Here is a 17,439-nt window from a genome sequence, read left to right as displayed (position 1 = left end):
TTGCTACAACAAATAAACATAAATAGTGACACATTTCTTGGAATTTACATTTTTGTGAATAATATCAACTATCAACTTAGTGCACATAAATTTAATTGTTTATAGTGAACTTGCTACAATTTTTCAGTATTACCACACTTGACTTCTTATACCTCTTCCATTATGGTTCCTTGTGTCTCAGCCACAGGACTGGGGGATGAACTCTCCCTTAGCTTCTTAATAGCATTAAAAGTCTACAAAAAAAAGTATCATTTATTCTGAAGCCATGGAACATTATCAAAATTTAAAGATAACAAATACTTAATGTTTCTCACAAAAAGCAGAGTGATGCAGGAAATTTTACCTTTAATATCCACCTAATCATATCTTTGTGGACTTCTAGGTACGGAGCATTCTGTAGTGTTTCCAGCATAGCTAGTATGCTAGGAGAGTTGTTTGGTGCTTCACCAGGTTCTAAGGTGAAAAAAATAAAAAGCACAATAACAACAGCTAACATTTCATAGCGCTTATTACTAAGCACAAGAAGATAAGTGAAGTTGCTTATAACATCGTTTGCCCATCATTTCATTACAGTTCTACTTATGAGAGATTTTTAATACTTCTCGAGAATGTGACATATTTGTACTTTACAAACAAGTTGTTAACAACTAGAATGCTTTAATCATTCAAAACTGATGTCTTATACCAAATGACTGTTTTAACATAGCCTCCAGCAAAATTAAGAACCCAGCTAAAAGGTCTACCTGAGATTTTACAAGTCTAAGAAAATGAATTAGGATTACAGGGGTGCATGTGTGTATAAATATATCTATTTGTTTTGACCTTTTTTTAATAAAACCTAGATTCAAAATAAATTTCTTCCTCTATGAATTCTTTCCTTATTTGAGGAAAAGATATAAAAGTCAAGTCCATAATCTTGAGTATATTTAATCCAATATTAGCTAATTTAGTTTTATAGTCAGAAATGTCTAATTATTGATTTTATTGATTTAAGTGCTGCCATTCTGGCAAAATGTTCCTCTTTCCTAAGAGGGGAAGAGAATGAACTATGTGATCTTTAACATTCTTCCAGATGTAAAATTTTGTGGCTATGGATTAGGGATCTGACTCTAATAAGTGTTTTAATGCTATAAAATGTTTAATGAGAAATATGAGGAATGGCCAGAGAAAACGACTGCTGAAAGAGAAAAGAAAGAATGAGAAAGAAAAAAAGAAAGAAAAGGAAGAAAGAAAGAGAAAGTAAAGAGAACCTGAGATTGCACACTGATGAGTGAATGACATTAAGGAGTTTTCTGTGTGCTCATCCTAACATAAAAGCACTGGAGAGAAGGAAGGCAAAAGACACAACGTTAATCTATAGAAAGAAATACTGGCAGCTAAAGAGTAGGGAAAGGCTGGCACTCCCTTCCCTGGACGAGGGCAGAAAGGGAAAAATAGAATTCTAGCAGCGAACAGGATTATTCCTCCCACCCCCCAGGAGAACCTAGCACTCTCTTAGTCATTATGTCTTAGGAAGAAATGGCAGAGAACATGACACTGTACAAAGTTATAGAAATAATCCCTTGCAGTCAAGGAATTCATAAACTCCTACTATACTACCATAAATTCATTTAAACCCCTCAGCAAATGGTTGATGGCAGGTCTGGGGCAGGAAAAGTACAAGATTGAGCCTAGGACATCTTTTGTGCCAAAAAGCAAGCTGGTGCTCAGACACTAATGGGGTTGGGTCAAAAGGACACAGAAGCCCACTGAACAGACTCCCACTGACCAAACTGGCACAGTTCGAGCATCAAAGGGAATACTGATTATAACTGACTATAACACACTGAATAAATGAAAACTCACAAGTAATATTTAAAAAAAAAAAAAAAGAAAAAAACTCTAAGCAAACAAAAAGGATTCACAGTTGCCACCACTGCAGGTAACTATTAGTCTAACTGCTTATTCTGAAAATTAATAAAGTAAAAGCCTTTCTTTAGAGGTGAAATATTATGGTGTCTAAAACAAATGGTTCAAAAAAGTATGCAAATATAGCAAAATACTAACTAGTGAATCTAGGTGGTACACACACAGATGTTTACTGTACAACTCTTTCAACTTGTCTATAAGTCAAAAATTTTTAATAATAAAAAGCTAGAAAAAACATCTCTCTGGCCTTCTAAAAAAGGTCACATCACTTTATATGAAATAATCTCATCCCCTATAGCTAGTTTTCTTATTTTCAATATGTTTTTATAACAGCAACAATTTAAAAATGAAATTCTGGGGGCTGGCCCCGTGGCATAGCAGTTAAGTTCGCGTGCTCCGCTTTGGCGGCCCAGGGATTCACTGGTTCAATCCCGGGCGCGGACCGATGCATCACTTGTTAAGCCATGCTGTGGCGGCGTCCCAACACAGCAAAGGAAGAGGAAGGTGGGCTTGGATGTTAGCCCAGGGCGGATCTTCCTGGGCAAAAAGAGGAGGATTGGCAACAGATGTTAGCTCAGGGCTAATCGTCCTCACGAAAAAAAAAAAAAAAAAAAGACATTCTGATGGTATACTTTGTGTTTTTAAAAGCGTGTCCTAGGGTTTAGATATATGTGCTATGCTAATTTCAGACTAAGGACTTTTCATTATTTTTTTCTGTTTATGAATTATATAATTTGTGTATTTTAAGTATGTGTAGGCCTTAAGTACTTTTACAAAAATCTATGAAGATCTGACACAGTACCTTTAATACACAGATGCATACATATAGCCTCAGAAATTTGGATTCAATATAACCTATTTAGAACCTAGATGATCAAAGAAGTTACATTACATATTTAAAATCATCGCTATCTTGAGTAAGTTTAGGAAAAGGTGCACACGTACTCGACATCTTCTGGGTGAAGGTAAATGTTACCACAGGCTCTTCCACCACGTTCTCCAAATGCTGTTTTTCTTCCTGTAGCGCCATGCCAACTAAATGTAACACCTCAAATACAAAATGTTTTGTATCTTTTAATAAAACAAAAATCAAGTAGATATTTTCATAAGAAATAACAGACAAGAATTTACTATTGAAAAAAGATAAATCAAACAGACTAAGTACCATAAAAAACAATTCGAAATACTAATTTTTATTAAATTCAAATTTTAAAGTTCATTTTCTAATAAAGAATTCTCAGCAAAGAAACAAAAATTTCTATTTCAGCTAGGAAGAAAACAATTGCAAATTCTTAGGGTAACTTAAAATTACTACCAGCAATTCGTATAATGTATAATTTTCAGTTTTATTCTGTCCCTACACTACAGTCTTAAAAAAATTTCCTAAGAATCAGTGGCCAAGCCAAATAATTAGAACTGAAAGCACCTATCATGTAATTATGTAGTCTCTAATACTACCTAGCTCAATTTCTTTTTTTTTTTTTTGTGAGGAAGATCAGCCTTGAGCTAACATCTATTGCCAATCCTCCTCCGTTTTTTTCCCTTTTTCTCCCCAAAGCCCCAGTAGATAGTTGTATGTCATAGTTGCACATCCTTCTAGTTGCTGTATGTGGGACGCCACCTCAGCATGACCGGACAAGTGGTGTGTCGGTGCGCGCCCGGGATCTGAACCCGGGCTGCCAGTAGTGGAGTGCTCGCACTTAACCGCTAAGCCATGCGGCCAGCCCCAATTTCTCTTTCTAAGGACTGAAATTCTTAATCATCTCAGGAAGAGACATACTTTTGTCTCTAATGCCACATTTCATAAAGATTTCATAGTTCTTCAGTATATCTCACAAAAATTCCTTACCAAACTTCTAAGGAAATATATGACTACACTGAATCCATTTGCATTTTTATTGCTCTTATCCTACTCCCCAATTTTTGAAGGAGATATGTGTGTGGTGTCTCTCTATCTTTCCCTACACACAGGTCTACTGTGGTTGTCAGAGACTTGGAAGAACTAGGTTAGCCTGAGTGACATAAAGCCAAATGTACACATAAGGTAAATACTGTTCACTCTTTTTTTCTCCATCATTTCCCACAAATCTTTTGCTCATATAATACAGATGGTCTCTAGTATACCACAGCTCATGTTTTTACATTTTAAGTGTATGTTTATAAATGGGGGTGGTGGTGTAACTACGCACATTTCTTAGCCAATGAGATACTTAAGCCTGCTGAGACAATGGAAAGAATAGTAGTTTTGGAAAAAGGCTCGCCTTCATTTGAATCCCGGCTTCACTGTTTTCTAGCTGCATGCCTTCAGGGAATTCCTCTGAGCCTAATTTCATCATCTTTAAAATAGAAAAAAAGGGGCTGGCCCAGTGGTATAGTGGTTAAGTTCCTGCGCTCTGCTTCAGCAGCCCGGGGATCAGGGGTTCGGATCCCAGCTCTGGACCTACACGCCGCTCATCAAGACATGCTGTGGTGGCATCCCATATGCAAAGTGGAGGAGGATGGGACAGATGTTAGCTCAGGGCCAATCTTCCTCACACACACACACACACACACACACACAAAAGGCCACCCTCTAGACTTTGAGGATTACAAATATTGTACGTAAAGGTGCCTAGCACAGAATAAAGCACAGAGTAGGCTACTTCTATTAATTGAATAATTATTATTATGTTACTTACTAGTTGATCAACATGGACAAGTTAACTGAATCTCACTGAAACTTGACTTCATCTATACAATGGAAAAAGTTGTATCTACTCATAGGGGTGTTGTGTGAATTCAATGAGACAGTAATTTAAGAATGACTTATACTGAAGCTATAAAGTAAAATACAAACAAGGTTCTGGACTTGCAACTTATTAGCTATAGGACCATAAGTCTCTGAGTTTCAATTTCTTCAACTGCAAAATACGAATACTGATGAACTCACAGGTTATTTTAGAGAATTAAATGAAAAACATATGTCAAAGATAACACGCTATACAAATATCAGAGTACTGCATAAACAAAGATATATCAGGACCAATCAATGAGAGGCAGGGAGTTGGCCAAAAGGACCAAGACAATCACAACCATATGGTATAAAAAAACCCACCAGGCTCTCATTTTCATTGTCAGACACAAAAGCAGTAACAATATACACTATTTCAAATTAAGGTGACACTACATTTTGTCTTAAGTTTTCTGTGTACAGATACTGACAAGAATATTTTGGCTTTTACTACAAAACCAGTAAGATATAAATAATAAATGTCTTCAAACCTACCCTTTGCAGCATGGACTCAGACCAGGCATATCCATTATGTTCTGCAGCCCACTGCAGTATTGTTCTCATGATGCACAACATGACATCTGACTGCAAAATGTTAACCAGACTTGCAAACAGAGGGCAGAATGGAGGCAAAACTGGAGGTGGAAGTGCTGAAAACAAAGTTATTGGTTTCTTTTGTAGAACATGCTTAAAAAAATAAAAACAAAACTATCTCTTTATTAGATACCTTTTTTTTTTTGCTGAGGAAGATTCGCCCTGAGCTAACATGTGTCACCAACACTCCTCCTTTTCCTTGAGGAAGATTCGCCCTGAGCTAACGTATTAGATACTTTTGATAGTCTTCACTCAAAGAATATTCATTACCACACATCTTGAAGCTATACTTTACCTTCTTAAGGTCAGTCAAATGCATAAAAACAGCTACATAAATAGCAGCACAAAGGAAAGCCTTTCTTTTCCCTAGAAATGTCTTAGGATCTGAGATAAAACCATTAACCCAGAGGTGACTCACTACAGACTATTTCTATATTAGCATATCTTTAGTCCTCTGAATGTTCACTCGGAAGATTGTATTTAAATCTTCCACTTCATCAAGCATAATCATCATGGTCAACAGAAAACAATGTTTAACAAGTAAAAGAGACTGGCATGAGATTTTTGGAAAGATTAAAAATACCTGTATCTTCTTTATTTTGTCTTTTTAATTTCCGTTGAGCTTCCTCTGCCTAACAAAAAAGAAAGTAATTTAGACAGGATATTAGTAATACAAAACAACCTAATATCCAAAACTAGTGACATAAATTCATCTTTGTCATGTCATATTATCTTCTGATTTTAGAAGATTTTTTATTCTCAGTTTTGTAGTTCCCTCCAAGTTGATATATCAAGGTTATTATTTTTTTCCCCACTAAAAGAATCCCCCAAATGGGTTCTTTCTTGCTTTAAAATGCAGGGGAAACATGTACAAAAAAACCAAAACCTTTTTAGGTTTGAGCTCTATGAGATGCATCAAAAACTAAACAAAAGCTTCCTGTTTAAGTTTTTTTAAATGCTATTTACTGAAAAAGTATTTTAAGAGAATACTGCAAAAAAGCAAAATTTAGCTAAGAATGATCAGGAAAATTCCATAAGTCACTATGGAAAAGCATAATGTTAAGTAGTAGCAATTCTGAAATGAGTGTAAAATGAGTTAACTGATTATAATACAGGTTGACGATTTGTCTTTAAAAGCCAATAAGATACGCACAATTATATATGTGTGTGTATGTACATAATCATATAGATCTCATATACGTACACACAAAACATTAAGGAGAAAACCCAAAATGTTAGGTAGTGGTATTATAGGTAATCTATACTTTTTTCTTTATATCTTTTTATATTTTCAAATTTCCTAGAACAAAAATGTATCCTTTCTCAATCTGAGAAAAGCAGTAAAAATTGTTAAGGAAAGAAAAAATCAAACCCCAACTCTCTCCCAGTACACTTTCAATTTTCCCAATTACCTTGGACTGTTCTGCCCTTGAAAAGTGATAGAAATACAAATTGAACTCTTTGGCACACTCTGGTTTCAGTTCGTACATGCCTCGTCCTGTCAATCCAGGCTTCCTATGGAAAAAAAGGTCCTTAAAATATTATTACTAAAGTCATATACTAATTCATGAGACAGTCTTAGATAACAGAATAAGAAAGCAGAGCTCTTATATACTGCTGGTAAGTCTAAGCTGGTACTATTTTCTGTGGGTTAATTTGGCAATCTACACCCAAAGCTTCACGTGCATTCATTTTATCTAGCATGTCCACTGTGAATTTGTTATCCTAACTGCACAAGTGAATGTGATGGTCACTGTAGTGGCAACAATTCAAAGGTTAACAACAGAAAATAGGTTACACACATTACGACACCTCCAAACAGTTGAACATCATTAAAAGTGATGTTAATTTCTATATTTTGACATGTAAAGACGTCTGTGACAAGTTGAAACCAAATGGAAAAAAGTAGGTACAATTTTAGGGTTCAGAGAATCTTTTCTATAGTTTTTCCTGTATTTTCTCTAAAAGCACGTATTGTCTTTATAATCAAGAAAAATAAAGACGTTGCCATTGGGGTAGGGAGCAAGGAATAAGCAGGATTAAGAAACTGTCTCAACAACCTTAAAGGGATAAACTAGTTTACCGACTGGGCAACACACTGGACACTAGAGAAGGCAGCATTCATTGACTATCCCACAACTTAGACGACATATTCAAAGGGAAACAAAGCAATTTTAAGAAAGCTCAGTGCATTTACTAGATCACCTGCTCAGGTTAATTTCAATTATCTGAAACTATCAGCTATGAACACCTATTCTGAATACAATGAAAACCCTCATAAAGCTACTTTTAGTTGCCAAGCGCAGGGCTAGATCATAAAAGTGAAATGTCAGTGAGAAATCTAGGTCAGAATTAATATCTGAATGTTTGTCACTCTCTGAAAGCAACAAGTTCATTCTCAGTTCCATCAAAGGAAACACTCTAAGAAAAATGAATGTATGAAAAAAATTAGAAGTAAACTCACTTGAAATGGGCAACTGCTTCAATTACACTCTCCATGCCAGTCTCCTTGTTCTCCTAAAGGTACAGGAAACAAATAAGTGTGTTTCATGTTAATAGCAACATCTGCTAGCACTCTGAGCACTGTGCTTTTATCTCATTAAGACTCACACAGCCAATCTACCAAGTGGATATACTATTATCCTGATTTTTACAGATGAGGATTCCACAGTAAACACAATGATTGATACACAATTAGAGAAACTTATTTGGTAAGCTAACGTTCATTCAGATTGATATAATTAAAAACAAGTCACTACCATATGGAATCAAGGTGACAGCTTTCAAAAGGCATTAAATGAAAACACAAAGTATACATAATTTTTAACACAAACAAAACTTATGTAAGATATTCGTACACAACTTTTAACACAAACAAAATTTATGTAAGATATTTGTAACATTTTGTGAAATAGTTACACTAATTTCTTATCTATTTTTATTAAAACAGCATTTCCCACATCATATCCCATTCATGACAAAATGTTAATAGGAATTCTATGAATAAAGAATTCACTGGTCAAAAACGACTTTGTACAAGGCATATATCACTTTTAAACGGCTGTTTTAAATTTTATTCTTCCTTATTCTAAAGTCTAAGTGAAACACCAATTGCTTCCTCATCTAACAACTCAGCATTCATTTCCTGCATTCAAAAGTACAAGTAATTTTTATCCTGACTAGATATTTAGTGATATTAAGAAATTACTAATTATTGTTTTTTCAGGTGTAATAATGACACATGGATAGATTTTTCTAAAAGCCTTTGATCTTTTAGATGAGTTTCTCAACCTTGGCACTACAGACATATTTGGACCAGATAATTCTTTGTTGTGGGGATCTGTCCTGCGCACTGTAGGATGTTTAGCAGCATCCCTGGCCTCTGCTCACTGGATGCCAGTAGCACCACACACCCTGCCCTGAGTAGTGCAAATGTCCCTGGAGGGCAAAATTCTCCCTGGTTGAGAACCCCTGTTTTAGATATATACAATTCTACTTATAGATAAAGTGGTAAACCTGGTATTCTCTACAAAATAATCCAGTGGGGGTGAAGGGATTAGTGGTTGGAGTATAGATAAAACAAGATTGGTAGTCTGCTGATCTGGTGATGTGTTCACTATACTATGTTTTCCATTTCTACAGATATGTTTGAAATTTTTCATGATACAAAGTTTAAAAGAAGTATTACTATGCAACAAATATAGGTTTAAGTCCAAGAAGAATCAACATTAAGGTTGAAAGTTTTGATCTATGTTTCAAATTTGGGAAAACATTTTGAAAAGCTTCAATGAAAATAAAGTCCTTTCCAAATACATGTGTTGGGTTTCTGAAAAGCCCCATGGCTGAAAAACAGGCGGCTGAGGAACTTAAGGTCCTGGGAGGAAAAACAGTTACAATTAACCTATGAATGTCCATGTGAATACTATTTTACATTCACTAAAATGAAAGGGATGGCTCACTAAGTAGAGTCTTTGGGTGCTTCAGAAGGGAAAAGCTCTGGAAAACTTTGGTTTACTCAACACAGCAGAGTAGGTATTTCTCACCCTCACTTCCTCAAGATACTAGGTTATAAAGCATTATCTCAGCCCAAGGCAACTTTGTACTAAAGACCCTATAACAACCCCTCACGAATGGATATATAAATTCAGTTCTAAGGACCACGTTTACTTTTATTCAGAGTCCTTATCTCTTTCAAGGCTTCACTGTAAAAGATTCTATTCCTATGCTGCCTTTCACTCCCAGTCCCCAGTATTCTCTTTTTCTAATTCTTTCTTTTTTTTTTTTTGAGGAAGATCAGCCCTGAGCTAACATCCATGCTAATCCTCCTCTTTTTGCTAAGGAAGACCGGCTCTGAGCTAACATCTATTGCCAATCCTCCTCCTTTTTTTTTCCCCCCAAAGTCCCAGTAGATAGTTGTATGTCATAGTTGCACATCCTTCTAGTTGCTGTATGTGGGACACGGCCTCAGCATGGCCGGACAAGCGGTGTGTTGGTGTGCGCCCGGGATCTGAACCCGGGCCGCCAGTAGCAGAGTGCACGCACTTAACCGCTAAGCCACAGGGTTGGCCCTCTAATTATTTCTAATAAGAGTGACCAGAATTATACATGTCCTAGAACTGTAGTTTTTACAACTGTGGAAAAGATATATAGAAGTAAAACTATATGTGCACACTAGACTGATAGGTAGGGAAGGATTTCTATAATTTCCTTTTTCAAAATATAGGTACTTACATCTTCAGGTAAAGACTTTACCAATTCACTGTGAGCCATAGGTTTGATGCTCAACTGATGGACAATCTCTCGCTTAATTTCATCTGTAGCATTTACCTGTCCAACTCCAGGACTAAATCTCTCTCCTGTCAACAACGACAAAGTATATATACACGTATTTAACATAATCACAACACTTACGTGATATATACTTATAATTCATGCAGCACAATTATTTTTCTTTCTGTGGAATGGGAGAGCAACGACAGGTCTGGCAACAAGCTAGAGTGAAAGCAGCTCCCAACCATGCTGTTGAGTCTCAGACATGACAAGTGAGTGCAGGCTTTAGGCAGCGCAGAGCGAAGCTCTGGGATCAGAAGGTGGGAAGGCATGAGATGTAGTCAAGAACTGGTACGGCAGTAGTTGGACCAGTAGCCTAGGAAACTGCTTTCAGACCATCTGCCACATGGTGGCAGGGAAGCAGAGCCTTCTTTTGTCCTTCTATCTAGTGGCAAATAAGATATCCCTCCTGACAGTAGCTAGGATTCTCTGCTTTATGGACTACAGAGAGTCTGAAACAGCAGGGGAGGTGGGAGAAGGTAAAGGATAAAAGAATAGGAAAGATGGAAGCGGCAGGACTGAAAGTATAAGCAATAGGAAAAGAAATCTGCATCCATGAGCCATAGGTCTCCATCAACTTGGAATTATTATATCTGACGTCAAGACACTTTTGCACCACAAAACCATGGAGGGAAACATAGCTAAGACAGAAAGTAACAGTAGAGAGCTCCTAAATATCCTATTCTTGCTTGCTAAATTCTCCCGTTCCCCTTCTTTTCCCCCCAAAACAAAGAGTCTTCCAGTTTATTCTGCTTCAGCAGTTGTACTCTCTCTTCTTTCCAGAGCACCAGAGTGCAGTTACTCTCAACATTACAGTAACCAGAGGGGAGAAAAAGATGGATACTGGAATCTCCTTCTCCTGAAACTGAGTAACCTCTCAAACAAAAGAAACATAGTTCAGAAATTCTGAACTATTTGCTACCACAAAAGTCAATATAATTTACAAATGTCTCAAACAATCCAAACTTACCTACAAGCATTATAATGAGGTATAGCATTTCTTCTATTAGAGTGTTGTTTTGCTGAACTACATCCTGTAACAAGTGGGGGGACATAAAGTTCAGAGATAAGAATATGAATACTGTATCATCTCAGATGATTAACATAACCAAAAATAATGAAAGATGCTTCTTTAATAATGTGTTGTAGTCTCATAAAACATGCTCTTACCTTATGGGTAATCTCAGAACTAAATCTTTTCCCATAGTCTGGAGTACTGAAAATCTGATAAAGTTCAAAGCGGCTGAGCATTATCATCAGGAAATGATTTGGATCCATCATGGAGACACCTGTCTTTTTTTTTTTTTAATGTTTGAGATAAAGGAAAAGAAGAAGGTCAGAAGGGCTACTAAACACGTAGTGAGAGAGATTTTGGTTTGCACAAGAGAAAGCAGCTACTTGTTCACCAATCCCAATAAAAGATGGAAACCCATTTAGCCCCAATCCCTACTCGTGGTAGCTACAAGTGTGGACAGGACTCTAAGCTGGTAAAACAAAACAAAGCATAAACCAAAACAAAAAAACCCCCCTAAACCCACACATCAGAATAGAATGGATTCTATGTTCTCTTTCTTTTTAATGCTTTGCATTAATCATATCCCTGTGAATTCAGTTCCTTAGTTTTATTTCAGGGTTCTCCTATCACTGTCTGGTGTATGGACTCAGAGAAATGTGGTATAGCAAGTAAGCTTCTAGTAGTTTTTATATACAGCATATTAAACTTTCAACAAGAACTCTCAAACTAATTTTTGGTGATAAACACTATACTAACTGAAGTGACAAGTTTTGAACATTAATTTTAATTCCCCTTTAATTCCATTTGTATAAATTCTAAATCAACTTAGATTTCAATTTATTTCAAATCAATAATTTTTTTTTTTTTTTGAAATTTACATTTCATAACTTTTTCTGTAATTTCTAAATCCATTCAGCAATAATATGGAAAAATGACTATGTGACAAGCATTGTGCTATGCATAATGGACGAAAAAGGGAACAAATAACAGTTGCCATGGTTTAGTGGAGGGGATGAAAAACAAATAGACAACCACAATCCAGAGTCATGAATGCTATGGTGGGAGAAGCCCCATGCTACGGGCCCTCCCCAAAGGGATACTTAGCCACGTTTTAGTGTGGCAGGGAAGGCTTCCTGGAGAAAGTGACACTAAAGTAAACACAAAGACATGTAGGAAAATAAGTTACTAGGTAAATGGAAAAGGAAGGAGGTGGGGTGGGTAATCTAGGCAGCAAAAGAAATAAATGTGCATAGTTTAAGACTTAAGAGAGAACATGGCAAATCAGGGAATTTTACCATAGTTAAGTATCACAGGTCTTGAAAATCAGTTTAAGGGGTTTGGGTTTTTAACCAGAGGACAATGAAGAAAGAATGACTTTCAGGTTTCTGACTCTAAGAACTGTATAGATTGTTGAACAATTCACCAGGTAGGGAACCCAAGACAGGAAGAAGGTATGGAGGAAATAGGAGTTATTTTGAATATGCTAAATCTGAGATGTGACCAGGAAAACTAGGTGGAAATATTCTATAGGCTGTTAGCCATGAGTGTGGAGCTTAGTAGAGAGGGCTAGACTGGAGTTAAAGATTTGGGACTGATCATAAGTGACTGGGTTCTGTGGAAATAACAAGAAGAGAAACACTCCCCTCAACCTTTAAGTTTAATGCTTTTAATTAATTACCTGAAGCATTACTATATCCTTGTCAAACATTTCACGTCTGCACTTCACATTATGGTAGTAATAAATCTAAAAAAGATAATTATATTGGGTAAATAGGTTTTTATTTTGCAGCTCCTTCCTCTCCCCACTCCCCAAAAGAACACAGGGGTTTTGTGCAAGTGTGTGTAATCCACACACGCATGCACGCGCACACACACACACACACAATGTGGTTTCCTCTTAGTAGAGATTAATTAATAAGAAATTTTCAGATTATAGTGGTTACTCCATGGTTCACATTTTGCAGCCAACTTTCTGGGTCTCCTGAAGAAGTTGCTTCAATAAGTTTTACAGCTACCAAAAATGGGGGAAGAATCCTATACGAAGCTGTGGTGAGGTTTAAAAACTAAAACCTCAATTTCAGAGTTATACTAACAGACTTCTACCTTTTAACCCAACTTAAGTAGATGAAATCTGGATTTTTACTATTATGTTTTTTTAATATCCAATTTTGTTCTAAAAATGATTTCAAGCGAAAATCAAAAAAATTAAGTTCATTTCTACTTTTGATATTGTTTCTTATAAAATATGCATAAAAGTTCTGAGAAACTTTTTGATTTAACATTATATTTATTTTCTAAAACAATTTTCATATGGATACTCAACTTTCAATGATGAAGTACATCGAAAATTACAACCTGCATAGAAGCCAAGGAATGGACTGAAAACTCTCCATAGAATTAAAAAACTTACCTGGTTTACTAAAGAAAACCCATTTCTTCTCCACATTCCTGCATGTACTTGGGCACATAAAACAAGACACCTAAGAGGGTGTTCTATCAACATAGGTGGGCTAAGTTCACTCTGTATATATAAAAAAAACACAAAAATCTCAACTTCATAAAGAAGATTGGTTGACAGAGATAGAAGCTTCACATAAAACACAAGTTAACATTATTTTAAGGTATGTTTGTGTGAGGGTTAATTTTATCTGTCAACTTGGGTAGGCTATGGTACCCCAGTTTTTGATTAACACCAGTCTAGACATTGCTGTGAATGTATTTCGTAGATGTGATTAATATTTAAATCAGTAGACTTTGAGTAAAGCAGATTACTCTCTATAATGTGTGTGGGCCCCATCCAATTAGTTGAAGGGCTTAAGAGAAAAGACTGAGGCCCCTTGAGAATGAAGAAATTCTGCTTCCAGATTGCCTTTGGACTTTAGATTGCAATGCCAACTCTTCCTTGAGTCTCCAGCCTGCCAGGCTGCCCTGCAGGCATATTTCAGACTTGCCAGGCCCCATCACTGCATGAGCCAATTCCTTATGATAAATCAATCACTGCCTGTCTCTTTCTTTCTCCACTCATACATGCATATGCACACATACACATGCACAGATACACACACACATATACACACACACTCTCTCTCGGTTCTGTTTCTCTGGAGAACCTTGACTAATAAAGTTTGTTTCAAAGTGATTTCAAACACAGGGAACATAATAAATAGGCATTTACTTTTAAATGTCAGTAGTACTTACTAGAGGTAGGAGCTCTGGAAATTTATATGCCACTTCACTTTTGCTTAATAATACATGCAAACCTGTATGGAAGAACGAATAAAAAGGTATTTCTTTAAGTGAAAATCATTTAGGAAAAAAACTCCTAAAGATTCACTCAACTTTATAGCTAACTTCTCTTTCTCTTTGGGAACCTATCATGTTACAAATTAAGATAAAATGAATTGCATCCATAAATGAAGCTTTTGTATCGTTATTCTCATGAACCTCTGTATCAAAGGCACACTTAGAACTAGAGTCTTAATTACACATACCAACACACACTGATGACATTCTATAGAAGTACATGGTAGATATAGAAACATAGCAAAAGCAGCTATATAACTATCAAAGCAATTTACATATGTTATGCCAACTTTAAGAGTCATATTTCACTGGGCCATGAAGTTTGTTCCCATTTAAAGCATAGTAGTGAGAGACCCTTCTGGCAACTGAACAGAGAAACTGGCCCTGCGATTTGCAGTATGCACCAACCCTGACCTCAGAACTTCCAGTTTAGGATCAAAGTGTCTTTGGTTACTAACTGCAAAGGGCTCTTTTATAGCTCAACCTTAGTTAATTCTGCTAACTAATCATCCTGTTTATGTTGTTGTCTAAACAGAGAATGCTTTTTACAGTCTTATCAATAGCTGTTGGCCACGTGGTCAAGCCTTTGAGGCTTTTCTCATCCTAGAAGATCTGCAATACGAATCCCATTCTAATAACTTGTACTCAACATCTGCCACTCAAGCTCCATTAGCACACACTCCAGGTTGTTCTTGAACTGCTTTGTGTATATTTACTTAGCTCTCCAATTAGACTATAAGCATTCAGGCCAAGGTTTGTCAAATACAGTGAGATAGAATGCTCAAAAATGGTCACTGAGACGATTTGAGGGAGGTAAAGACCTACGCAGAAATTAGTACATTTTCAGAGTATTGACTATTTTCCCTATTTTCAGCATCAGCTTCTACCCGTAAAGCCAGATTTTAAAGGCAGAAAAGATCGGCAGCTGACTTAGAAACAGGACCCACTTCCCTGCATTCTAGTTGAATACTCTTTCACAGCGCCATGCCGCACTTCCCTACGCTGAGGATCAACAGTTCAGTATGTTGAAAGCACTTACAAAACCAAAACTGGGCCTGAACAAGTTACAGGACTAAGAGACTTCCTACAATCACAATTTTATTCTAGGTACTTATTTATTGTTCTATTTGTTGTACCATTGATATTCAGATGTTTAGGTTATCTTAAACCACCACGATTTCAAGAAAAATTCAAAAGATTGTTGGGATGCTAGAGTCTATCAGCAGGATAATGTGATAAAGCTCAGAACAATGAAAAAATGCCTACAGAAATGAAAGAGGGATCATTACTACTGATTCCATGGACATTAAAAGGATAATAAAGGAATACTATGAACAACTCTGTCTACAAATTTGATAACTTAGATGAAATGGACCAATTTCTTTTTTTTTTTAATTTTTTTTTGTGTGTGAGGAAGATCAGCCCTGAGCTAACATCCATGCTGATCCTCTTTTTGTTTTTTTTTTGCTGAGGAAGACTGGCCCTGAGCTAACATCTATTGCCAATCCTCCTCCTTTTTTTTTCCTTTTTTCTCCCCAAAGCCCCAGTAGATAGTTGTATGTGATAGTTGCACATCCTTCTAGTTGCTGTATGTGGGATGCTGCCTCAGTATGGCCCGACAAGTGGTACATCGGGGCGCGCCCGGGATCCGAACCTGGGCCGCCAGCAGTGGAGCCCGCGCACTTAACCGCTAAGCCACGGGGCCGGCCCCAGACCAATTTCTTGAAAAACACAAACTACCAAAACTCACCCAAGGAGAAACAGATAACCAGAACTGGCTTATGTCTACTAAAGAAATTGAATCAATAATTAATAACCTTTCAAAAAGGAAAGTATCAGGTCCATATGGTCTCACTGGTGAATTCTACCAAACATTTGGGAAGCTGTACTGAAATGAGTCTGCAGAGATGGCCAACTGCATATTCAAAGTTTTTGGCTGCTGCAAGGTGGAAGCTTCAAATATTCTACCAAGTATAAATGGCTTGTAAGTCAAGTACTTATGGTTCAAAAAACTATCACCCCGAGGCTGGCACCATGGCGTAGTAGTTAAGTTTGGTGTGCTCCACTTCAGAGGCCCGGGTTCGCAGGTTCGGATCCTGGGCGTGGACCTACACTACTCGTCAGCCATGCTGCGGAGGTGACCCACATATAAAATAGAGGAAGATGGGCACAGATGTAAGCTCAGGACTAATCTTCCTCAAGCAAAAAAAAAAAAACAGGAGGAAGATTGGCAACAGGTGTTAGCTCAGGGTGACTCTTCGTCACCAAAAAAAACAAAGAAAAAAAACCTATCACCCCAATCTGGGACTCACTCTTGACCTGCTGCTTAAAAACGTTATCAATAAATGAGTAAGAAACAGCTTAGAGGGAAAGAAAATCTAAAGTGGTTTCAATTTATTAGCAATCACTTAAGTGACAGACTGATTTGAGTTGTTAACAACACAGACTTTAAAGCTGGGTTGAGTTAAACAACAAAAAGTGGTATCTGCAGTTAAGAAGTCTGAAGAGGCACTATGGTACAGTCATTATAAACATGGCTTCTGATGCCGAACTACCTCAAAACTCCTACTCTGACTCTGTCTTGCTGTGTGACACTAATAAGCAAGCCATCTCTGTGTCTCAGTCTTCCCATCTGTGAAGCGAACTTAATAACATCTACTTCATAGGCTGATGTGATGATTAAATAAGTTAATGCATGTAAAACTCTTAGAACAATGCACAGTAAGTATTCAACAAATATTAACCACAAGCAACAATTTAAAAGATAATTTCAGGCTTCTTGTTTGGGGAGAAATGCTTTACCTGCGAGTAAGCGAGAAACTGGGAGGTGAATGCTAACTTTTTCTTGGGAAACACAGTATCTGATAGTTTCCACTGAATGTCCGCAAATGCTTAATGTGATTGGCTGTTCACCATCAGTAAAACCACCATGACACTGCATCAATACAGCAAGGCATTTCTTGTAAGCTTCAATTAACACTTTTTCCTAAAAAAGAGGGTTTTCTGTTAAGTTACTCAA

At 36.8% G+C, this 17,439-nt stretch overlaps 1 protein-coding gene across 6 annotated transcripts in view; it reads right to left on the bottom strand.

Annotated features, from left to right (window-relative positions):
• Positions 1-17,439, bottom strand: part of UBR2 (ubiquitin protein ligase E3 component n-recognin 2) — a 114,559-nt gene that overhangs the window by 28,395 nt on the left and 68,725 nt on the right. For all 6 annotated transcript variants that reach the window (XR_015554133.1, XM_004424146.3, XM_014782707.2 and 3 more), the window contains 14 exons: positions 17,223-17,406; positions 14,316-14,377; positions 13,528-13,638; positions 12,796-12,861; positions 11,273-11,395; positions 11,073-11,136; positions 10,004-10,128; positions 7,737-7,789; positions 6,685-6,787; positions 5,856-5,904; positions 5,174-5,328; positions 2,854-2,956; positions 344-453; positions 153-233 (listed from right to left, as the gene is read on the bottom strand). Coding sequence is in view for 5 of the 6 variants with exons in the window: in XM_004424146.3 (XP_004424203.1) it covers positions 153-233; positions 344-453; positions 2,854-2,956; positions 5,174-5,328; positions 5,856-5,904; positions 6,685-6,787; positions 7,737-7,789; positions 10,004-10,128; positions 11,073-11,136; positions 11,273-11,395; positions 12,796-12,861; positions 13,528-13,638; positions 14,316-14,377; positions 17,223-17,406 (1,389 nt within the window). In the remaining variant the exon portion in view is untranslated. The remainder of the gene's footprint in view (positions 1-152; positions 234-343; positions 454-2,853; positions 2,957-5,173; positions 5,329-5,855; positions 5,905-6,684; positions 6,788-7,736; positions 7,790-10,003; positions 10,129-11,072; positions 11,137-11,272; positions 11,396-12,795; positions 12,862-13,527; positions 13,639-14,315; positions 14,378-17,222; positions 17,407-17,439) is intronic.

The sequence above is a fragment of the Ceratotherium simum genome, chromosome 13 (assembly GCF_057802395.1).
Source record: "Ceratotherium simum simum isolate JZ-2026a chromosome 13, ASM5780239v1, whole genome shotgun sequence".
In the NCBI taxonomy this organism is placed as follows: Eukaryota; Metazoa; Chordata; class Mammalia; order Perissodactyla; family Rhinocerotidae; genus Ceratotherium; species Ceratotherium simum.
This window is presented reverse-complemented; position numbering and strand designations above follow the sequence as displayed.